This window comes from Trachypithecus francoisi, unplaced genomic scaffold (assembly GCF_009764315.1).
Source record: "Trachypithecus francoisi isolate TF-2019V2 unplaced genomic scaffold, Tfra_2.0 Lachesis_group9, whole genome shotgun sequence".
Lineage (NCBI taxonomy): Eukaryota > Metazoa > Chordata > Mammalia > Primates > Cercopithecidae > Trachypithecus > Trachypithecus francoisi.
The window spans coordinates 58,954,111-58,979,874 of record NW_022681474.1 but is presented as its reverse complement, the minus strand read 5'-3'; the positions used below and the strand labels follow the sequence as shown (position 1 = coordinate 58,979,874).

General features: G+C 38.2%; 1 protein-coding gene across 7 annotated transcripts in view; it reads right to left on the bottom strand.

Annotated features, from left to right (window-relative positions):
* Positions 1 to 4,183: 4,183 nt before the first annotated feature.
* ZNF37A (zinc finger protein 37A) overlaps positions 4,184 to 25,764 on the bottom strand; it is a 46,406-nt gene continuing 24,825 nt past the window's right edge. For 4 of the 7 annotated variants that reach the window (XM_033209847.1, XM_033209845.1, XM_033209848.1 and 1 more), the window contains 3 exons: positions 11,430 to 11,556; positions 10,746 to 10,841; positions 4,184 to 8,622 (listed from right to left, as the gene is read on the bottom strand). In XM_033209847.1, coding sequence (XP_033065738.1) covers positions 7,172 to 8,622; positions 10,746 to 10,841; positions 11,430 to 11,556 — 1,674 coding nt within the window. In that variant the 3' untranslated portion in view covers positions 4,184 to 7,171. Of the gene's footprint in view, positions 8,623 to 10,745; positions 10,842 to 11,429; positions 11,582 to 25,764 lie in introns of all 7 variants that reach the window. The other 3 variants (XM_033209850.1, XM_033209851.1, XM_033209849.1) reach the window with 3 other exon arrangements.

Here is a 25,764-nt window from a genome sequence, read left to right as displayed (position 1 = left end):
TGGTCTTAACTGTCAATTTCTATGCTTACTCCCCCCCAAAAGCCCCCATAAACACCAATTGTATAGGAAAATTGAGCTGGTTTCAAGATAAGAAATTTGGCCAGTATTAAGAATAGTGGAATTATTGTATTGTGTTCCTACTGAGTGGTGTTGTAAATTGACAGCTACACATTTTATTCTGTTCTGTGGAAAACTATGACCCATTGAGATTTTACTTTTACAATTACTTCTGTTCATTTTACCATCTTCTCTCCCTCCATGCAGTAAGGGCATGTTGTAAATCACACACTCCAAAAAATTAACCACAGGACATTTTAAATATTAGCGCTGGTATTGAACACAATCCCCCAAATCAGGCTTATTTGTCATTTGTACTTTTTCTGTAGTGAACTTTCCATACCAATCTTTCACCAATTTTCTTATTGGGATTTTTCTTCTATTCTTATCCAAAGCTGTTTTACAAGTATTTTTTTTAGTCCATAACTCGGCTTTCCATTTCCTTAACTGTGTGGTTTGAAGAACACAAGCTTTTGAATTTAACAGAATCTAACTTATCAAAGTTTAAAGTGCATAAATCATTTGTATTATTTTAAGAGCATTAAATTTATTTTTGTATGTTCCATATTTTTATTGTCCTATATAGAAATCATCACCTAACTCAAACCTACAAAAATTTTCTCACGTTTTCTTCTACAAGTTTTAAGTTTTGAGTTCCTATATTTAGATCTATGATGAGTTGAGGATTTATATACGCTTTGGGGAGTCAAAGGTAACACCACTTTTTGAAGATGTGTCTTTCCCCTTGGATTTCATTAGCACATTTTCTGAAAATCTCCCAAGCACCTCATGGTTTATGGCTGTGATTCTGGACTCATGTATCCACAATTGTTCTGAATGTCCACATAAATTTATAATCCACTTGTCAAATTTTAGTTCAGGTGGTGTTTAATTAATAGAACAATTTGAGGAAAACTGACATCTCAAAAATAGTTTTCTTGACTATTTTGGCCCTATTTCTGCTATACATATTTTGGAAAAATTTTTCCAGTACTAAGGATAAATATTGGGAGCTTTATTGAAATTGTGTTAAATTTATAGAAACATTTAAAGAAAACTGTTAATGGTCTTCCTAATCATTGAAATTTTACTTTATTTTCAATTTTTGTGGGTACATACTAGGTGTATATATATATGGGGCACGTGATATATTTTGATATAGGCATGCAATGTCTAATAATCACATCAGGGTAAATGGGGTATCCATAACGTCAAGCATTTATCCTTTGTGTTACAAAAAATTCAATTATACCTTTAAAATGTACAATTATTATTGACTGTAGTAACCTTGTCCTATCAAATACTAGGTCTTAGTCATGCTACTTTTTGTGCCCATTAACATTCCCCACTTCCCCCTCACCACACCCCCACTACCTTTCTCAGCCTCTGGTAACCATCCTTCTACTCTCTATAAGTTCAGTTGTTTTCATCTTTAGCTCCAACAAGTAAGTCAGAACATGTGATGTCTGTCTTGCTGTGCCTGGTTCATTTCACTTAATCATCTCTAGTTCCATCTATAATATTGCAAATGACAGGATCTCATTCTTTCTTACGGCTGAACACTACTCCATTGTGTATATGCACCATATTTTATTTATCCATTCATCTGCTGATAAACATTTAGGTTGCTTCCAAATCTTGGCTATTGTGAGTAGTGCTACAGTAAACATGGTGCAGATATATCTTCAATATACTGATTTCCTTTCTTTGGGGTATACAACTACCAGTGGAATTACGGGATTGTATGGTAGCTTTATTTTTAGTTTTTGAGGTACCTCCAAACTGTTCTCCAAAGTGGTTGTACTAATATACATTTCCATAGTGGAGTGCACAAGGGTTCCCTTTTCTCCACATCCTCTTCCTCATTTGTTATTACCTGTCTTTTGCACAGAAGACATTTTAACTGGGGTGAGATATCTCATTGTAGTTTTGATTTGCATTTCTCTAATGGATCAGTGATGTTGAGTACCTTTTCAAATGCCTGTTTGCCATTTGCATGTCTTCTTTTGAGAAATGTCTATTCAGATTTTTGCCCAGTTTTAAATCAGTTTTTCTATAGAATTGTTATAGCTCCTTATATATTCTGGTTGTGAACATCTTGTCAGATGTTGATACAGTTTGGATATTAGTCACTGCCCAAATTTAATTTTGAGAGGTAATGCTCAGCATTAAAGGTGGGTCTTGGAGGAAGCTGTTTTGTTCAAGGGGGAGGATCCCTCATTAATTGATGCTGTCCTCACATCAAGGCCCATATTTCTGCTATATACATTTTGGAAAACTTCTTCCAGTGTTAAGAATATTGGGAGATTTATTTAAATATTAAATTTATCGAAACTGCTATTATTTTAATAACAAGTCTTTAAACATTGAAATAAACTTTATTTTAAAATTTTTGTGGGTACAAAGTAGGTGTGTATGTTTATAGTGTTTTGATACAGGCATGAAATGTGTATAAACACATCAGGGTAAATGGGGTATCCATGACCTCAAGCACCCCTCACAAGACCTGAGTACTCACAAGATCTGGTTAAGTGTGTGGCACCTCCCTCCCCCTCTGTCTTTGCCCCTGCTCCCATCATGTGAGGAACATACTCCCCTTTTGCCTTCCACCATGGCTGGAAGCTTCCTGACGCCTCCCTACAAGCTGATCAGATGTTAGCACCATGATTCCAGTACAGCCTGCAAAACCTTGAGTCAATTAAGCCTCGTCTTTATAAATTACCCAGTCTCGAGTATTTTTTTTTTTTTTTTTTTTTTTTTTTGAGACGGAGTCTCGCTCTGCCTCCAGGCTGGAGTGTACTGGTGCGATCTCGGCTCACTGCAAGCTCCGCCTCCCAGGTTCACGCCATTCTCTTGCCTCAGCCTCCTGAGTAGCTGGGACTACAGGCGACCGCCACTATGCCCGGCTAATTTTTTTGTATTTTTAGTAGAGATGGGGTTTTACCATGTTGGCTAGGATGGTCTCAATCTCCTGACTTCGTGATCTGCCCACCTCGGCCTCCCAAAGTGCTGGGATTACAGGCATGAGCCACCACGCCCAGCCTCGAGTATTTTTTTATAGTATTTCAAGAAAAACCTAATACAGATGGATAGTTTGCAAATATTCTCTCCCATTCTATGGGTTGTCTCTTCACTTTGTTGTTTCCTTTGCAACGCAGCTTTTTAACTTGATGTAATCCCATTTGTCCACTTTTGCTTTGGTTGTCAGGTATTACACAAGAAATCTTTGCCCACTCCAATGTCCTGGAGAGGTTCCCCAATGTTTTCTTTTAGCTGTTTCATAGTTTGAGGTCTTAGATTTAACTTTTCAATTGATTTTTATTTTTGTATATGATAAGAGATGGGGGTCTAGTTTCATTCTTCTGCATATGGATACCCAGTTTTCACAGCACCATTTATTAAAGACACTACCCTTTCCCCAATGCATGTTCTTCATACCTTTGTCAAAAGTGAGTCCACCATAGATGTATGAATTTGTTTCTGGGTTGTCTATTCTGTTCCTATGTGTCTGTTTTTATGCCAGTAGCATGCTGTTTTGGGTACTGTAGCTCTGTTGAATAATTTGAAATCAAGTAATACGATTTCTCCAATTTGATTCTTTTTGTGCAGGATAGCTCTGACTATTCTAGGTCTTTTGTGGTTCCCATATAAATTTTAGGATTGTGTTTTCTATTTCTTTGAAGAATGTTAAGTTTTCTGAATGTTCCACATTGTATCCATTAACCTGCTGAATGACAACTTTTTTTTCCCCTTTTTTCCTGAGACAGGGTCTCACTCTGTCTTCAGGCTAGAGTGCAGTGGCACGATCACAGCTAAATGCAGCCTCAGTCTCCCAAGATCAAGTGATCTTCCCACCTCTCTGCCTCCTGAGTACCTCGGACTACAGGTGCATGCCACCATGCCTGGCTAATTTTTGTATTTTTGGTAGAGACAGTTGTGCCATGTTGCCCAGGCTGGTCTCAAACTCCTGGGCTCAAGCAACCCACCCACTTCGACCTTCTAACATGCCAGAATTACAGGCATGAGCCACTGAACCCAGCCAAAGTATTTTGGTACATGAGATGATTCAGGCTCATCTTGTATTTATCCCAATCTCTGACTAGGAATCATCCCTGGTCCTCTTTTCTGTGGATAGTATTTAGGAACTAGTAACTTGGCAGTTGGTGTGCTTACTGTTACTGAGGTGTCACTGTGTTTATGTCCTCTCAGAATGAATCACAAAATATATGCATATGTGCACACACAACAATTTCTCTATTTGTTCCTATATATTTAAAAGATATGAGCTCTATTCAAATCCCACACTCCAGGTTTTCTAGCTTCTCTTCATTCCTATTTTTATAAACACTTTATCTAGCAGAAAGAAACCTTGCTGTCATCATTCTCAACATATTTATTTGCTCAGTAGTACCAATCTCTCAACAATGCTGCCCATCTCCTCCCCCTGTCCCTTCCACACCTCACCCTCAGCCCTCTTGGTGCCAGCAGACATAGAACCACGACTCCTCTCATCCCATGAGGCATGTCTAACTCCTCCACTCTGGGGAGGGAAGGCAGAAGAGACACATAAAAAGTCAAAGAGGAGAATCAAAAGAAAGAGGAATAGAAGGTCACACTGATTTTTTAAAATAAAAAAAAATCATCTTTTGATTGCCGTAATAAACATCTCTTGGTGATGATATAGTTTATGGATATGGCTAGACTATTTTTTTCAATTTTAGGATTTTGCATCTAAATCTATAAGACTTTGGTCTATAACTTTATGGTTTTTTTTAAGGTTTTGTTACCAAAGTTGTACTGGCCTCAAAAACTGAATGGAAAAGTTCCATCTTTTTTCTTCTAGAAAAGTTTATAAAAGCCTGGTATTACTTTTAAATATTTGGAATAAGTTCAGCGAAGCCATCTGTTCCTAGAGTTTTCTTTCTAAGCAAGTTTTTGAATATTCCACTCAGGTACTATTTGCAGTTGTGACAAGCACAATCAATCTCTAGTATGACCTTGTTTCCAGGGCTTTTACTGATGGCATGTTAAGCAAAGGACCAACCCACTGGCACTTCCTAAGTTTTAATCATTTCTCCTTCATACTGCCAAATGCAAAACAAAATAAAAATCCTTATTATCTTCTCAAATTAGCTTTTCAGATTCCTGCCCTATGCAGCATGAGACATCTGGAAATTTGAGAAATTATATGTGTTTGAAGCCCCTAATGTATTCATTCTTTACACTGCAGTCTTGATTGTTCTCCCGGTTTCTGGTCCCCCATGCCTTCCCCTGACCCCCAGGTTATGGCCCTCTGCCTGAACCAAGTTCAGTATTCAGGTTCTTCCCTATAGTCAGAAGTGGAAAGGGCCCCCAGAGCTGCATTCTTTTTACCACTCTCTAGAATTTTGCCCCTTTAGTCTTCTTTGCTTCTATGGCAATAATTTGCATTTAAATATTTTCTGTAACTTTATAGTTGTCCTCAATCGGTCCATTCTGCTGCCAACTACTATACCTTACCCAATAGCAAAATCTATTTTTGCTTTTTTTTTTTTTTTAATCTCTCTCTGTTGCTCAGGCTGGAGTGCAGTGGCATGATCTCAGCTCACTGAAACCTCCACCTCCCAGGTTAAAGTGATCCTCCCACCTCAGCCTCTGTAGTAGCTGGGATTACAGGTGTGCACCACCATGCATGGCTAGTTTTTGTATTTTTAGTAGAGTCAGGGTTTCCTCACGTTGGCCAGGCTGGTCTGGAACTCCTGACCTCAGGTCTTGCCCACCTCAGTCTCCTAAAGTACTAGGATTACAGGTGCAAGCCACCATGCCCAGCCTATTTGTGCTTTTTCAAAGCCCCATATTTAAGTTATATCTACATATACATTTTAAAGTTATATCACCTATGAAAGACGTGTTTCAGTATGGAGAAAAGTAAGAGTTGGGTACAATAAGTCACTCACAGCAGAATGTCCTGGCTTACATGTTAGACATCTGCTAGGGCAGAAACCACCAGAAATCTAGACCCACTGTCTTCTACTAATCCTCCTAAGTTGCATACAAGGCAAGTTGACTTGCCCCTTTGATCCACCATTCTGAGATGGGTCGCCCAAAATTAGTCTGCCCCAGGATTATTCAAAAATTCTGCTGGTGGGCTCCTGCCCTATGGCCCCAGATTAAGGGTCTTTCTCTTTCTTCCTGGACATACAAGAGCACTCTTGCTTGTGGTTGCCTTTGCTAAAAAATCTTCCCTTATTTTACATATGGCTAAGCAATAAACCTTTGAATTACTTATAGCCATTGGCTCGAATGACATATTTTCAAGTCTCTTAGAAAATAGCAGTCTTGACAATGAACTAAACCAGATATTAACAAAGTAAAATGCTATTTTTCAATACAAATCTTTTTTCCACATTTTCTTAAGTTGCCAGACATACTGCAATTCAACACCTCTGTTCTATATTAAATTTAGATTTTAAATTAAAACGCCCACACATTAGATAGTTAAAAAATACTTTCTCTACTATCTGATGTTCATTGAGAAGCTACTTCTTATTACACATACTCCATAAAATATGACCTCATAGTAAATGCTTTCCTATAGTTTCCTATAGTTTGTGCATTTTCTCTGGCCTCTTGACTTCACACAGAATGATTTTTCACATTCATTACATCCGTAGGGTTTCTGTCTTACACGAGTTCTGTGGTGAAAAATTAGGGCTGACTTCTGACGAAAGGTTTTTCCACATTCATTACACCCCAACGGTTTCTCCCGTGTGTCTTCTCAGATATTCTGTGAAACTGTAGTAGTAGCAGAAAAATGCATCCCTTCTCAACCTAGGGATGCTGACACAGGCTTCACACCATGTGAATTCTCTGATGTTTAATGAGGAGTGGCACTGGGCAAAATGTTTCCTACATTCATTCACCAGTAAGTTTTTTCCACTTTTAGTTTTATAACATAATGTATGGTCCAAAGTCCAGAATAATGTTTTCCTGCATTCCGTATCTTCATATTGTTTTTTTCTCTAAGTTCTCTCAATACTGTGAGGACTGACTTCAGGCCAAAGGTGTTCTCATTATCATTATATTAACCGATTTCTCTCACCCTTTATGTTCTGTGTTCCACAAAGTTCTGACTTCACCCAGAGTAATTTCCCTCACTTACTACATTTATAGGGTTTCTCCCCAAGTGTGTTCTCTGATGTACAGTTAGTTTTGACTTAACATAGAATGATTTTCCACAAACATTACATTCATAGGGTTTCTCCCCTGTGTGTGTTCTATGATGTGCAATGAGTTTTGACTTCACACAGAATGATTTTCCACATTCATTACATCCATAGGGTTTCTGTCTTATATGAGTTCTCTGGTGAACAATTAGGGCTGACTTCTGACGGAAGGTTTTCCCACATTCATTACATTCAAAAGGTTTCTCCCCTGTGTGTCTTCTCAGATGTTCTGTGAAACCGGAGTAGTAGCAGAAAAATTTTCCACACTGAATACATTCATAAGGTTTCTCACCTGTGTGAGTTCTTAGATGCTTAGTAAGGGTTGACTTCTCAGAGAATGATTTCCCACATTCATTACATTCATAAGGTTTTTCGCCTGTGTGAATTCTTTGATGTTTAATGAGGTCTGATTTTCTGAGAAAGGCTTTCCCACATGCATAGCATTCATAGGGCTTCTCCCCTGTGTGTGTTTTCTGATGCACAGTAAGGACTGACTTAAATGAAAAGGTTTTCCCACATTCATGACATTCATATGGTTTCTCGCCTGTGTGTGTTCTCTGATGTTGAGTAAGGGTTGACTTTTCACTGAAGGATTTCCCACATTCATGACATCTATAAGGTCTCTCCCCTGTATGAATTCTTTGATGTTTAATGAGGTCGGAATTCTTATAAAAGGTCTTCCCACATTCGTGACATTCATAGTGTTTTCCCCCTGTGTGTGTTCTCTGATGTCTTGTATGGGCTGACTTCTGGGTGAAGGTTTTTCCACATTCATGACATTCATAAGGTTTTTCTCCTGCATGTGTTCTCTGTTGTAAATGAAGGACTAATTTTTCCCTGAAAAAGGTTCCACACTCATTATATTCAATAATATTGTTAATTGAGTGGGTTCTCTGAATTGGAGTGAGATTTAACTTCTGGCTGAATGGGTAAACACTCTGATGTTCAAGGAGAATCGATTCCTCAAAGATGTTTTCTCCACATTGATTACATTCATAGTGGTTTTCTCTTGGATGCGTTTGCTGACGGGTAATGAAAAATGACATATGACAGGTTTTCCCATGTTCAGTATATTTGCAGGTTTTCTGTCCTGTGTAACCTTTCTTATGTACAAGGAAGAATGAATTCTCAGGGAAAGCTTTCCCACATTCATTGTATTCAAAAGGTTGCTCCCAATTTTTAATTTTCTGATGCCAAATGAGGTCTTCATTCAGCCAGAAGCTGTTCCCGTTTGTATTATATTCATAAGGTTCCTCTTCGGAATGAATTATTTCATGCTTTTCATCACACAAACATTTTCCACCTCTGTTAAACTCATTGAACTTCATTCTTGAATAGTTTCTACTGGTATTAATTAATTCTGAAATACAGAGTGACAAGAAAGATTAGTTGACAACGATATGTAAGAGAAATAAAGTTAGCATTATATTTGAAGGCATGGCTCAGTTTAGGCCATTACCTCCTCATACCTACATTATGACAACAATGTGCACACTTCCAGTCTTATATCTCTTTTTAATTCAACACAGCAGCAACAAGCTGAATTTCTAAAAGTTCTAATTCATAGATAGTCCTGTAATCCAGGCTCCAATTCTGTATGGTTTTGTTGTTGTTGGTTGGTGGTGGTGGTGGTGTTTTTGAGACAGAGTCTTGCTCTGTCACCCAGGCTGGAGTGTAGTGACATGATCTCAGCTCACTACATCCTCTGCTTCCTGGGTTCAAGCGATTCTCATGCCTCAACCTCCCAAGTAGCTGGGACTACAGATGTACACAACCATGTTCAGCTAGTTTTTATGTTTTTAGCAGACACAGGATTTTGCCATGTTAGCCAGGCTGGTCTCGAACTACTGGCTTCAAGCAATTCATCCACATTGGCCTTCCAAAGTGCTGGGATTACAGGCATGAAGCACTGCACCTTGCTCAATTGTTGTTCTAGCTCTGATTCACTAGGAATAAAAGTATGCAACAATAAGAGTGAAATCAATGAGTGAACAAGCCATCCTTGTCACAGGATCAGGTTTATGGTTCTATTCTGGCTATGGGATTTGCCCTTTATTCCATCAACTGTACTATACTATACTGAGTCCAATGTCCCAAGAACACTTTTTTTTTAACAAGGTATCACTGAAGTAAACATATCTTTACATTTAGATTCAGATTAGAACCAAGCCATTCTTTCACGAGTCTAGAATGAATATATTTCACTCTAGGTAGGTTCAACTGTTTGTCCCTCATAAATTGCTCATTCCCATCATAATCTCACACTGATTGTTTTTTCATTGTCAGATTGTACTCTAACAGTGTTTTTAAAAGTTTGCCTTCCCAAATTTTCCAGGTTCATTCACTAAAACACATGAAAGAACTGTTTGTATAATTCATTTAAGCACAAACATCAGCTGGATTGCTATAACAATATTCTTTGTTAAACACTGATTTTTAAAATATTTCATGCGGTTCTGATTTTGCTCACCAACTATGTTCCTGGCAGCCATTACTTTTCCTATGATTTTTTCTTAGTGCCCTACATAGATATTTAAATCAGTGGTGTTTAACAAATAATGTTTATCAATATTACCTGGAGAGCTTTTCCAAACACAAATATTTTCAGGCTTCACGCTAAAATCCTTACTGGTTGAATGTGTAATTTTAATTTTAACTGCTTTTTATTTTTTAGAGACAGAATCTTGCCCTGTCACCGAGGCTGCATTGCAATGGTAAAAAAACAGTTAACTGTAGCCTCTTCCCCAGGCTAAAACAAGACTCTAACCTCAGCTCTCCAGGAGCTGAGATCACAAAAATTAGCCAGGCATGAGACCACAGGTGTGTGCCACCATGACTGGCTAATTTTTTAAGTTTTCATAGAGATGGGGTCTTCCTATTTTGCCCAAGCCGGCCTCAAATTCCTGGGCTCAAGTGTTCCTCGCACCTCAGCCTCCCAAAGTCCTGGAATTATAGGCATGAACCACTGGGCCCAGGCTATTGTAAAATAATTCTGTAAAAAAAATGATAAATATGGTAAAAAGCTAAAGAATGAACAACTCAAAAAAGCATGTATAGAAAAATATGTTTAATATTTTAAAGAAGGAGGGATGCTCTTTACTGGGAAAAGTACACCAGGGAGCTTTCCAGGGGTGTTGAAAAATCACTCTATATATTCATCTCAGTGATGGATACATGAGTGTTTATACACACACACACACACACACACACACAAATATATATATTTTATTAATCTTTGGCTTAACCATATAATTTATACCACAATTAAAAAAAAAAAAAACAAGATGTGTGTATGAAAGTGATATTGGGAGATGCTGGGTGATTCAGAGTCACTGGATATTTGGGTCATGTCAACATGTTAGTTCCAAAGTTCTAGAGCCTCTAAAACATGATTCCTGAAGAACATTTCAATGGTCTTATTATCTGAACCTACCCTTTGTGATCTACCTTCCTTTAAATTCCATCTGGCACATACTAACTCACCTAGATGACGCTGGCTTGGAAATTTTTCCTTTAATATCCATGGCTCCTCGCCTTTCTCCAACTTGAGAATCACTTCTGGTTTAGGAATGCAATATCCTGTGGATGAGAACTGTATTACTTGGGACAAACTGGGTGGGTTTTCCTGAAGGAGGAAGACAGTATACCCCAAACAGTACACACACACACACACACACACACACACACTTCATTTTTTTTTTTTTTTTTTTGAGACGGAGTCTTGCTCTGTCGCCGGGGCTGGAGTGCAGTGGCCGGATCTCAGCTCACTGCAAGCTCCGCCTCCCGGGTTCACGCCATTCTCCTGCCTCAGCCTCCCGAGTAGCTGGGACTACAGGCGCCCGCCACCTCGCCCGGCTAGTTTTTTGTATTTTTTAGTAGAGACGGGGTTTCACAGTGTTCGCCAGGATGGTCTCGATCTCCTGACCTCGTGATCCGCCCGTCTCGGCCTCCCAAAGTGCTGGGATTACAGGCTTGAGCCACCGCGCCCGGCCACACACATTTCATTTAATTCTGTCATTCTCTCTAGTATCCAAAAGGGATAAATTGTCCTTGATCTCTGAATCTCAAACCTAAATATTACTATATTTTACAAAAGTTTCACAAGTTTCTATTGATAAGAAAGGATGTGCATTCTGGTCTTCTACATGGGAAACAATTCCTACCTACCTACTGAGACAAGGTGGCTGTAGTTCTCCAGCATCACATCCCTGTACAGGGTCCTCTGAGCAGGGTCCAGATGCTGCCACTCCTCTTGAGTGAAGCCCACAGTCACATCCCTAAACGACACTGATCCCTGGAAAATCACAGTTCTGCTCAGTCTGAAGTGATAAGAATCAGTTCACGTGAAAAAGGATGTTTAGGGACTAATCCTTACCATTTTTATTGTTGAAAATTAAATGGAAAATGGTATAAAGAGCCTCTATGACATATGTTGTTTTATATTACACATTGTGGGTAAAAAATCATAGTAGAAATATCCTGTTGGTGCATTAATTTATTACTTAATGCAAAAATATTTAGTGCCTACATATGCCTAGAGCTTTCTTAGTTTCTGAGTATTCCAATTTGAATACAAGAGTCTTCCTGCAATTACAGGAGAGGAACATATCTTCTCACAAGGAAACATACATACAGAGACATACCTACTATAGGACTTAACGGACTCACACCACAGATATGTGCAACACAGATGGATCATAAAAGTGGTCTGTGCAAATTCATGTGAAAATATGTCAACATATTAGATTTCACTAAAGTGATAAAACTTTAGTTCCTTTGCAAACATATAACAAAAATTTAAGAAAAGGTTAAAAACCTGAAAAAATATGTGGCAAGTAAATGGAACCGCTTAACAGGATAAGAGCATGTCTTACCTGTGATGAGATAAAGGTTGCAGAGGCATGGGAGATGAGGGAGACTAGGAAATACTTTTGGCTTTAATCCTGTTAGTGTTCTCCAAATATTTATCACTCATCTAATCTGTAAAAATTTTTAGCAACTACTAGTTTTACTTACATTTATTTATAAAGTAAATAAAATATAATCAATCCACACATAAGGAAAGTTTAATTTTGTTCTTATTTTATAGATAAAAATATAAATAGGCATGCTGATATTTTCCTCCCAAGCCCTAAAGGACTGGCAGTATATGATATAAACACAATTATCTTGCACACTTCCTTTAGGCCATAGGCTCCCTGCTCCCCCAACTCCAGGTCATTGATGCGAATAGCAGAAGTTGATGGTGAACCGGAAATACACAACTGAATCTCTGTAACATAATTCAGCTTTCACTGAGGAAGCAATGCCACCAAAGTAGATTGGAGACCGCTGGAGAGCAGCATTAGAGGTAGATTGTCTATATTAAGAGGCAGTAGTGGAGACGTGGAAGAGGGAATTCACTAAACAAAAGAAGAGAAGAAGGGCTACTTCCAGAGGGCCTGCAGAGAGGCATTAGAAGGTCTGGAAATTAGAACCAGGAGGTTGGGTGTTGAGGAAGGGGAGAGTGCAGAGTGACAATAAGACACATGCAGGCCATGCAGCTCCTGGAATGTCTTCATGTCATGGAAGTGAGAATGTCCAGTGGAAGGCTACAGAGATGATTCTGAAGCTTGGGAGAGACCTAAGGTCTGGAGTTCAAGACCTGCGTGGCCAACATAGTGAAACCCCATCCCTACTAAAAAGACAAAAAATAGCCATGCATGGTTGTGGATGCCTGTAATCCCTGCTACTCGGGAGGCTGAGGGAGGAGAATCGCTTGAACCCGGGAGGTGGAGATTGCAGTGAGCCAAGATTGTGCCACTGCACTCCAGCCTGGGTGACTGAGTGAGACTCGGTCTCAAAACAAAACAAAACAAAAAAAATCACAGACTAAAAAAAGAGCATTCCAAAATTAAATGTTAATATTTGCCTAACTGAAAACAAAGCAAATACTCTCTGAACACTACTAGAAAACAAAATGGGCCAGGTGCGGTAGTTTACGCCTGTAGTCCCAGCACTTTGGTAGGCCAAGGTGGGAGGATCACGAGGTCAGGAGTTCAAGACCAGCATGGCCAACGTGGTGAAACCCCGTCTCTACTAAAAATACGAAAATTAGCCAGGCACGGAGGCAGACACCTGTATTCCCAGCTACTCAGGAGGCTGAGACAGGAGAATCACGTGAACCTGGGAGGCGGAGGTTGCAGTGAGCCAAGATCACACCACTGTACTCCAGCCTGGGCAAACAGAGTAAAACTCTGTCTCAAGAAAAGGAAAGAAAGAAAGAAAGAAAACAAAATGGATGTAAAATACAGAATCGTACAAATCGAAATGTATAAAATTGCACAAATTATAACAAAATAAAAACTGGAAAAAGAGCTAATAAAAGAATAGTTTGTAAAATATAGATACACCCAGGAGATAAATACCATTCTCAAGTGATTCCAAAAGAAAAAAAAAAAGCTAAGGAGAGACTTTTTTGGGTGGAAATGAGGGCAATCAAGAGCACTGTGTACATTATAGCCCATTTATGCCTCAGGTTGCAATTTTTTAAATTTTTGCAATCAGACCTTGAAATGACCTTGAGCAGTAGCATATAACTCCCACATGCTTAGCGTTCCAATAATGGAACACTAGGCATAAATGGGTTAGGGAATTCAGAACACCAAGCACATACCCAGGACAGAAGAAGCATGTCAAAGACCTCAAAAGACCCTAACGTTTTACTTCTGGCTAATCTATGCTCAGTGCAAGCAAGCAGTGAAGACTAAGATGAAGTTCTAAATGGACCAGGCTAAGTGCTTAAAAAGTGCTAAGGACAGTCAATTTGCAAATAATAGGAAAGGGGTTTTATTGTTTTTTGTTTTTTGTTTTTTAGTTTTTTTTACTTTTTGGTGGTGGTTGTTTGAATCCTGGCCCTCCAGGAAAAATGCTGGTTAAAACACTATCTGAATACAAACTAAAGAGAGAGAATTCAGTGACCACACATGACCAGAAATAGACACTGCAAAAAACAGTCTGAAAAGTTCATAAAAACAAATGGATGATTGAAGACTTCAATAATTAAGAACAGCAAAGTCTAGAGAAGAATAAGAAAGTGATTTCTAAAGTTACCAAATTATAATATTAAAATGCCCAGTTTCAGCAGGAATAAGAAAATCACAAAGCATACAAAGAAACTGGAAGTGTTGTCCAATCACAGGAAAAATATAAATTGACATTTATCCCTGAGGCAAACCAAACATAACAATTCTTAAACAAAGACTTTAAATCAACTGTCTTACATATACTCAAAAGCTAAAACACTAAAACATACAAGAACTAGAGAGAACCAAGGAAACAACTTACAAATATCAAAAAAGAGACTGAAATTATAATAAAGAGCCACATAGACATTCTAAAACTAAAGAGTACCATAATTGAAATAATGAATTCACCAGAGGAGTTCAACAGCAAACTTGGGAATGCCAAAAAGAATTTGTGAATTTAAGTATAAGACTATTGAAATTATCAAGTTTGAGAATCAGGGCAAAAAAGAATTAAGAAAAATAAACGGAACCCAAAGGACCTATGGGACACCATCAAGCTGACCAACACAAACATGGGAAATGTAGAAGAATACAAGAGAGGCAAGGAAATAGAGTATTTGTAGAAAAGCCAGAACTTAAACTTCCTAAATTTGGTGAAAGACACAAATCTATACATCCAGGAAGTGCAATAAACTCAAAATAAACTCAAATACATCCACCAAGACATGTTATAAGCAAACAGAAAAAAAAAGAGAGAATCTTGAAGCAGAAAAGGAGAAGCAATTTGTCACATACAAAAGAACCTAAAAGAGATAATCAGCAGAAATCTTGGAGGTTAGAATGCATTAGATTGATATATTCAAAGTGCTGAAAGAAAAAACTGTCAGCTGAGAATTCTACGCTGGGCAAACATTCCTGTCAATAATGAGGACATTCCAAAATGAACACGAGCTAAGAGAATATGTTTTTACTAGATCTACTCCACAAGGAATGCTAAAGGGAATCCTTTGGATTGAAATGTGATTCACGACAAACAAGGGAACTGTTATAAGATTATAAGCCAAGTTTTCATCTGGATTTGGTCTTAAAAGACAAATTAGGATTAAATAAATAAGAAAAATGGAAGATTGGCAGAGTGGATAAATTTCTTCAAATAATGCATACAAAAATGTAATTAGAATGAATAAGATTGAGCATCTGATAGTAAAACAGGGTGAGTACAGTCAACAGGTTTTTTTTTTTTTTTAATTATACTTTAAGTTCTGGGGTACATGTGTAGAACATGCCAGTTTATTACATTGGTATACATGTGACATGGTGGTTTGCTGCACCCATCAACCAATCATCTACATAAGGCACTTCTCCTAATGCTCTCTCTCCCCTAGCCGACCGCCCCGACAGGCCCCAGTATGAGATGTTCCCCTTCCTGTGTCTACGTGTTCTCCTTGTCCAACTCCCACTTATGAGTGAGAACAGTGGTGTTTGGTTTTCTGTTCTTGTGTTAGTTTGCTGAGAATGATGGTTTCCAGCTTCATCCATGTCCCTGCAAAGGACATGAGCTCATCCTTTTATATGGCTGCATAGTATTTCATGATATGCATGTGCCACATTTTCTTTATCCAGTCTATCATTGATGGGCATTTACGTTGGTTCCAAGTCTTTGTTATTGTGAATAATGCTGCAAAAAAAAAATACATATGCATGTGTCCTTATAGTAGAATGATTTATAATCCTTTGGGTATATAGCCAGTAATGGGATTCCTGGGTCAAATGGTATTTCTGGTTCTAGATCCTTCAGGAATCACCACCTGACTTCCACAATGGTTGAACTAATTTGCACTCCCACCAACAGTATAAAATCGTTCTTGTTTCTCCTCTCCAGCATCTGTTGTTTCCTGACTTTTTAATGATTGCCATTCTAACTGGCATGAGATGGTATCTCATTGTGGTTTTGATTTGCATTTCTCTAATGACCAGTGATGATGAGCTTTTTTCCATATGTTTGTTGGCTGCATAAATGTCTTCTTTTGAGAAGTGACTGTTCATATCCCTCACCCACTTTTTGATGGGGTTTTTTAATTGTAAATTTGTTTAAGTTCTTTGTAGATTCTGGATATTAGCCCTATGTCAGATGGATAAATTGCAAAAATTTTCTCCCGTTCTGGAGGTTGTCTGTTCATTCTGATGATAGTTTCTTTTGCTGTGCAGAAGCTCTTTAGTTTAATTAGATCCCGTTTGTCAATTTTGGCATTTGTTACCTTTGCTTTTGGTGTTTTAGTCAAGAAGTCATTGCCTACAGCTATGTACTGAATGGTACTGCCTAGGTTTTCTTCCAGGGATTTTATGGTTTTAGGTCTTAAGTGTTTAACCCATCTTGAGTTAATTTCTATATAAATTGTAAGGAAGGAGTCCAGTTTCAGTTTTCTGCATATAGCTAGCCAGTTTTCCCAACACCATTTATTAAATAGGGAACCCTTTCCCCATTGCTTTTGTCAGGTTTGTCAAAGATCAGGTGGCTGTAGATGTGTGGTGTTATTTCTGAGGGCTCTGTTCTGTTCCATTGGTCTATATCTCTGTTTTGGTACCAGTACCATGCTGTTTTGGTTACTGTAGCCTTGTAGTATAGTTTGAAGTCAGGTAGCGTGATGCCTCCAGCTTTGTTCTTTTGGCTTAGGATTGACTTGGCAATGCGGGCTCTTTTTTGGTTCCATATGAACGTTAAAGCAGTTTTTTCCAATTCTGTGAAGAAACTCACTGGTAGCTTAATGGGGAAGGCACTGAATCTATAAATTACCTTGGGCAGTATGGCCATTTTCAAAATATTGATTCTTCCTATCCATGAGCATGGTATGTTCTTCCCTTTGTTTGTGTCCTCTTTGATTTCACTGAGCAGTGGTTTGTAGTTCTCCTTGAAGAGGTCCTTTACATCCCTCGTAAGTTGGATTCCTAGGTATTTTATTCTCTTTGAAGCTATTGTGAATGGGAGTTCATTCATGATTTGGCTCTCTGTCTGTTACTGGTGTGTAAGAATGCTTGTGATTTTTGCACATTAATTTTGTATCCTGAGACCTTCCTGAAGTTGCTTTTCAGCTTTAGGAGATTTGGGGCTGAGACAATGGGGTTTTCTAAATATACAATCATGTCATCTGCAAACAGAGACAATTTGACTTCCTCTTTTCCTATCTGAATACGCTTCATTTCTTTCTCTTGCCCAAATGCCCTGGCCAGAACTTCCAATACTGTGTTGAATAGGAGTGGTGAGAGAGGGCATCCCTGTCTTGTGCTGGTTTTCAAAGGAAATGCTTCCAGTTTTTGCCCATTCAGTATTATATTGGCTGTGGGTTTGTCATAAATAGCTCTTATTATTTTGAGATATGTTCCATCAATACCTAGTGTTTTGAGAGTTTTTAGCATGAAGGGGTGTTGAATTTTCTCAAAGGCCTTTTCTGCACCTGTTGAGATAATCACGTGGTTTTTGTCATTGGTTCCGTTTATTTCGTGAAATACGTTTAGTAATTTGCATATGCTGAACCAGCCTTGCATCCCAGGGATGAAGTTGACTTGAGCATGGTAGATAAGCTTTTTGAAGTGCAGCTGGATTCAGTTTGCCAGTATTTTATTGAGGACTTTTGTGTCAATGTTCATCAGGGATATTGGCCTGAAATTTTCTTTATTTGTTGTGTCCCTGCAAGGTTTTGGTATCAGGACGATGCTGGCTTCATAAAATGTGTTAGAGAGGATTCCCTCTTTTTCTGTTGTTTGGAATAGTTTCAGAGGGAATGGTATCAGCTCCTCCTTGTATCTCTGGTAGTATTTGGCTGTGAATTCATCTGGTCCTAGACTTTTTTGCTTGGTAGGCTTTTATTTACTGCCTCAATTTCAATTTCAGAACTTGTTATTGGTCCATTCAGGGATTCGACTTCTTCCTGCTTTAGACTTGGGAGAGTGTATATGTCCAGGAATTTATCTATTTCTTCTAGATGTTCTAGATTATTTGCGAAGAGGTGTTTATAGTATTCTCTGACAGTAGTTTGTATTTCTATGGGATCAGTGGTGATATCCCCTTTATCATTTTTTATTGCATCTATTTGATTCTTCTCTCTTTTCTTCTTTATTCTTCTTGCTATTCTATTTTGTTGATCTTTTCAAAAACCAGCTCCTGGATTCATTGATTTTTTGAAGGGTTTTTCGTATCTCTATCAGTCCTTCTCTGATCTTAGTTATTTCTTGCCTTCTGCTAGCTTTTGAATTTGTTTCCTCTTGCTTCTCTAGCTCTTTTGTGATGCTAGGATGTCTATTTTAGATATTTCTTGCTTTCTGTTGTGGGCATTTAGTGCTGCAAATTTCCCTCTACACACTGCTTTAAATGTGTCCCAGAGATTCTGGTACATTGTGTCTTTGTTCTCATTGGTTTCAAATAACTTCTTTATTTCTGCCTTAACTTCATCATTTACCCAGTAGTCATTCAGGAGCAGGTTGTTCAGTTTTCATGTAACTGTGCAGTTTTGAGTAAGTTTCTTAATACTGATATCTAATTTGATTGCACTGTGGTCTGAGAGACTGTTATTCTTTCCATTCTTTTGCATTTGCTGAGGAGTGTTTTACTTCCAATTATGTAGTCAATGTTAGAATAAATGTGATGTGGTGCTGAGAAGAATGTATATTCTCTTGATTTGGGTAGGGAGAGTTCTGTAGATGTCTATTAGGTCTGCTTGGTCCAGAGCTGAGTTAAAGTTCTGAATATCCCTGCTAATTTTCTGTCTCGATCTGTCTAATACTGACAGTGGGTTGTTAAAGTTTCCCACTATTATTGTGTGGGAGTCTAAGTGTCTTTGTAGGTCTCTAAGAACTTGCTTTATGAATCTGGGTGCTCCTGTGTATTGGGTGCATATATATTTAGGGTAGTTAGCTCTTCTTGTTGCATTGATCCCTTTACCATTATCTAATGCCCTTCTTTGTCTTTTTTGATCTTTGTTGGTTTAAAGTATGTTTTATCAGAGACTAAGATTGTAACACCTGTTTTTTTTTTTTTCTTTCCATTTGCTTGGTAAATATTCCTTCATCCCTTTATTTTGAGCCTATGTGTGTCTCTGCACATGAGATGGGTCTCCTGAATACAGCACACTGACAGGTGTTGACTTTTTATCCAATTTGCCAGTCTGTGTCTTTTAATTGGGGCATTTAGCCTGTTTACATTTAAGGTTAATATTGTTATGTGTGAATTTGATCCTGTCATTATGATGCTAGCTGGTTATTTTGCCCATTAGTTGATGCAGTTTTTTCATAGTGTCGATAACCTTTATAATGTGGTATGTTGTTGCAGTGGTTGATACTGGTTGTTACTTTCCATGTTTAGTGCTTCCTTCAGGAACTCTTGTAAGGCAGGCCCGGTAGTGACAAAATCTCTCAGCATTTGTTTGTCTGTAAAGGATTTTATTTCTCCTCTACTTAGGCTGGAAGCTAAGTTTGGCTGGATATGAAATTCCAGGTTGAAAATTCTTTTCTTTAAGAATGTTGAATATTGGCCCACACTCTCTTCTGGCTTGTAGTGTTTCTGCAGAGATCTACTGTTGGTCTGATGGAATTCCCTTTGTGAGTCATCTGACCTTTCTCTCTAGCTGCCCTTAAAATGATTTCCTTCATTTCAACTTTGGTGAATCTGACACTTATGTGTCTTGGGTTGTTCTTGTTGAGGAGTATCTTTGTGGTGTTATCTGTATTTCCTGAATTTGAGTGTTGACTTCTCTTGCTAGGTTGGGAAAATTCTCCTGGATAATATCCTGAAGAGTGTTTCCCAGCTTGGTTCCATTCTCTCCATCACTTTCAGGTAACCAATCAAACACAGATTTGGTATTTTCACATAGTCCTATATTTCTTGGGAGGCTTTATTTGTTCCTTTTCATTCTTTTTTCTCTAATCTTGTCTTCCCACTTCATTTCATTAGTTTGATCTTCAGTCTCTTATATCCTTTCTTCCATTTGATCGATTCTGCTATTGATACTTATGTATGCTTCACGAAGTTCTTGTGTTGTGTTTTTCAGCTCCATCAGGTGACTTATGTTCTTCTGTAACCTGGTTATTCCAGTAAGCAATTTGTCTAACCTTTTTTCAAGGTTCTTAGCTTCCTTGCATTGGGTAGAAAATGCTCCTTTAGCTCAGAGTAGTTAGTTATTACCCACCTTCTGAAACCTACTTCTGTCAATTTGTCAAATGCATTCTCCATCCAGTTTTGTTCCCTTGCTGGCAAGGAGTTGTGATCTTTTGGAGGAGAAGAGGTGTTCCAGTTTTTGGAATTGTCAGCCTTTTGCGCTGGTTTCTCCCCATCTTCGTAATTTATTTACCTTTGGATGGGGTCTCTGAGTGGATGTCCTTTTTGTTGATGTTGATGTTATTCCTTTCTCTTTGTTAGTTTTCCTTCTATCAGTCAGGCCCTTCTGCTGCAGGTCTGCTGGAGTTTGCTGGAGGTCCACTCCAGACCCTGCTTATTTTGGTATCACCAGAGGAGGCTGCCAAATAGCAAAGATTGTTGCCTGTTCCTCAACATAATAAAGTACATATATGAAAAACTCATAGGTAACATACTCCATAGTGAAAGACCGAAAAGATCCCCCCCACCAAGATCATAAACAGGCAAAGGATAGTGCTTTCACCACTGCAATTCAACACTGTATTAAAAGTTCTACCCAGAGCAAATAGGCAAGAAAAAGAAATGAAAGACATTCAAATTGAAAAGCAGAAGTAAAACTACTCTATTTGCAGATAACATTACTTAGCAAATAATCCACAAAAAATCTACAAGCTAACACACAGTTTCGACGAAGTTGCAGAGTGCAAAACCAATGCACAACAATTAGTTTAAAAAAAAAAAGTACTCCAACAATGAACAATTCAAAAGGAAATTCAGAAAATAATTCCATTTATGATAGTATCCAGTAGAATAAAATACTTAGTGCTATGGTCTGAATGTTTGTGCCCTTCACAACTTCATATGTTGAAATCTAATACCACTGCAATAGTGTGAAGAGGCATGGCCTTCAGGAAGTGATTAGGAAGCTCTGCCTTCATGAATGGGATAAGTGTCCTTATAACTTAATGGACAAAGTAGTGGTTTGACAACCTGTAGAGACACGTTCAGATACTGTACTGCCAATGATCAGAAATTTTATTTTAAGCTTACATAAAGTAATGATGTTTTTCCATAAATAAGAAGACTTAGTCAAATGGCCCCTTTTAACTTCTAAAATGTTTTAATACATCAAATCTGATTTGAATATTTAATATAGCAAGTATGGGTAATTCCAGGAATGGTGATCTAAGGGATCAAACCAGAGCTGAGGAGACAGGTAGCACTGGCAGGTTTAAGAGGTTAGATACAGGACAGGCGTAGTGGCTCACATCTGTAATCCCAACACTTTGTTAGGCCAAGGCAGGCAGATCACCTGAGGTCAGGAGTTCGAGACCAGCGTGATCAACATGGAGAAACCCCCGTATATACTAAAAATAAAAAATTAGCCAGGCGTGATGGTGTATGCCTGTAATCCCAGCTACTTGGGAGGCTGAGGTAGGAGAATCACTTGAACTCAGAAGGCAGAGGTTGCAGTGAGCTGAAATCATGCCATTGCATACAAACAGGGAGAAGGAGCAAATAAATATTGTTGAAGTTACAAAGATGGAAAACAGAAAGGCTATGGGGTTAACATTGAAACTGGAAAATGTCTATGTAAACTGATTGTTTAAAAAACGTGTAGATAGACCAATACAAAAATAGGTGTACACATGTGTATTTGTGTGCGTGTATGTATATTTCCTAATTCTGTCAATTGAGAGGGTCTGAGGCAGTGACAACCTTTAGCAATGAGCACCCAGATCTTGCTTTTAAAATTCCACCCTCCACTAGAAAGAACAATGTCCTTTGGAGAAATGGCTAATGGCAGAGGTAGTGCAGGAAAAGGACAAGATGGGTTAGGTACATCTGTTATGCCAGAGTAAATACTCAAAAATTGATGTGGGAGACAGGCTGAAAATGGAATAGGTAACTCCAAAACTCCATCCCAAACAAAAAAAAAAAAAAAGAAAGAAAAAAACCCTGTCAGCATCAAGCTTTTCGAATTCTCCAATCTAATTAAAAACCTAGTACACCCAGAACATTCCTGGTATGGCTTGCTGATGCCTATGCCAAAGTGGACAGTATGCACCTTATTTTCAGAGAACTGTAGTTGTGTAGTTTGATCTGTCTGTGCTAGCTCTCTGAAGAAGTGCCTCAGAGGCTTGTCTTTGTTTTGCCTGCCTTGGAACTTTCTCAGGGCTAGGGCTATTCTTCCAGGAAGTGCTTGTTGAAAGCATTTAAAGGCAATTATCAGGCCACAGCAGCCAGATGAGAAAAGCAGTAGATGGACTGATAAAACTGCAAATGGAAAAACTGGGAAGGAAATATATGGGGGCCAGGGGTAGGGATAAGGGGTTTGAAAAGCTCCTGCATAAGCCAGGGAATTGAGGTCATGTGCAAGGCCAGTGCAATATGCATGCTCAGAAAAAACCTGAGAGGAACCTAAGCTTTCATGTCTGGTTGACCTTCAGGCTCAGTGTAAGCAGGAAATAAAGTTTTACACAGAGATGTAAATGGCCTGGCAAACCATTACAGGAACGCCCTAAAACAGGGCCGATAATGCCAAGACCAGAAGAGTTTTTTGTTTTGTTTTGGCTCTGGGCATTTAAAGAAATCTCTGTCAAATCACAAACTGACCACTAACAGAACAGAGGTTTCAGTGACCATGTACAACAAAGAACACTGACTGTACAAAAATAGTTTAGAAAAGTCACAAAATAAACAAACAATGCAAAATAAACAGCAACAACAAATTCTGGGGAAAAGAATCTGATTTCTAGAATTAGCACATTTTAATATTCAAAATGCTCAGTTTTCAATAAAAAATTATGAGGAATGCAAAGAAGATAATATGACCCACAGATACACAGAAAAAAGAAATGAATAAAACCTGTCCTCAAAGACACCTTTGATATTGGTCTTACTAGATAAAGAATTGAAATCAACTGTTCTAAATATGCTCAAAGAGCTAAATGAAACCAGACAAAGAACTAAGAGAAACCAGGAGAATGATGCTGTGCCAAATACAAAATATTAAATTAGAGAACAAAATTATAAAAAGGTAATTAGGACTGTCTGGAGCTGACAAGTACACAAACTAAAATTTTTTAAAATCAGTGAAAGGATTTAATAACAGATTGGAGCTCAAAGAGAACAAAGAATCAGCAAAATTGAAGACACTGATGGAGGTTACTCATTCTGTGGAGCAGAGAAAAATGGGGAAAAATGGACAGTGCCTAAGAGATCCATGAGACAACATCAAGCATACCAAAAGTTAATAACAAGAGTTGCTGACAAAGAGGAGAAAATGGAACCAAAAAATATCTGAAGAAATAATGTCTGAAGACCTTCCAAACTGATGAAAGACATGAATCCCTATGTCCAAGACTCTCAAGAAACTATAATTAGGATAACCTCAAAGAACTTCAAACTGAGAGAAATAATAAATTGTCAAAAGACAAAGAATCTTGAAAGTAGCAAGAGATAAGGGACTAACCATGTACAAAGGATCTGAAATAAGATTAACAGCCAGTCTTTTACTAGAAACCATGAAGGCCAGAGGCAGTAGGATAATGGCACCTTTAAAGTGCCAAAAGAAAAAATATATATATCAAAAATTCTACATTTGGCAAAACTGCCTTTCAAAAATGAAGGAGAAATTAAAACATTCCTAGATCAACAGAATCTGAGAGAATTTATTAGTACTAGACCTGTCCTATAAGAAATGCAAAAGGAAGTCCTAAAGGTTGAAACAAAAGGACACTAGACGGTAACTGCAATCCAAACATACAAAAAATTCAAATGGTAAAAGTAACTACTGTAAGTAAATGCAAAAGCCAGTCTTATTGTATTCTTGGCTTTTATGTGCTTTTTTCTATATGATTTAAAAGACAAATACATAAAACAATAATTATAAATATATGGTAATGTGCACACAATTTACAAAGGCATAACATGTGACAATAAGAAGAAAAAGGACAGGGAAAAAGCTATATAGGACCAGAGTTTTTATATAACATTAAGGCTCAGTTGGTATTAATGCAAGCTAGATTGTTATAAATTCAAGATGTTAATTGCAATTCCAAGTATTAACACTAGGTAAATAATGAATACAAAGAAATACAAAATGAATTAAAATGGCACATTAGAAAAAAAACACAAAAAAAGGCACACACAGAAAAACTGAAAACAAAAAAGATGTAATACATATGGGAAATAACTAGCAAAATGGCATAAGTCCTTTATCAGTTTATCATTGACTCTAAATGTAAATAAACTAAACTCCCAACTAAAAGACAGAAATTGTCAAAATAGGCTGGGCATGGTGGCTCACACTTGTAATCCCAGCACTTTGGAAGGCCGAGGCAGGCAGATCATGAGGTCAGGAGTTTGAGACCAGCCTGGCCAATATGGTGAGACCCTGTCTCTACTAAAGAAAAAAAAAAAAAAAAATTAGCCAGACGTCATGGTGTGCAGAAGAATTGTTTGAACCCTGGAGGCTGAGGTTGCAGAGAGTCAAGATCACACCACTGCACCCCAGCCTGGGTGACACAGTAAGATTCTGTATCAAAAAAAAAAAAAAAAGAAGAAAAAAAAAACAAAGAAAAGAAAAAGGAATTGGCAAAATAAATACAAATATATGATCCAACTATATATAGTCTATAAGACACTCTCTTTAGATACAAACACACAAAGGTTGAAATTGAAATGAGAGAAGAGGATAGTAACCTAAAGAATGCCAGGGTGGCTATACTGAGACAAAAGAGACTTTAAGTCAAATATTGTTACAAGAGAAAAACACTACATATTGATTTTAAATAAATAAATAAATAAAGGTCAGTCTACAAAGGAGACATAGTAACAGAAATAGAAATAAATCATCCTGCATGGAGCAAGATGGCTGAATAGGAACAGCTCCAGTCTCCAGCTCCCAGTGCGAGCGACACGGAAGACAGGTGATTTCTGCATTTTCAACTGAGGTACTGGGTTTATCTCACTAGGGAGTGCCAGACAATCGGTGCTGGTCAGGTGTTGCAGCCCGACCAGCGAGAGCTGAACCAGGGTGAGGCATCGCCTCACCTGGGAAGCGCAAGGGGGAAGGGAATTCCTTTTCCTACCCAGGGGAACTGAGACACACAACACCTGGAAAATTGGGTAACTCCCACCCCAATACTGTGCTATAAGCAAACGGACACACCAGGAGATTATATCCCACACCTGGACGGGAGGGTCCCACGCCCACGGAGCCTTCCTCATTGCTAGCACAGCACTCTACGATCTAACTGCAAGGCAGCACCCAGGCTGGGGAATGGGCGCCCACCATTGCTGAGGCTTAAGTAGGTAAACAAAGCCCTGGGAAGCTCGAACAGAGTGGAGCTCACAGCAGCTC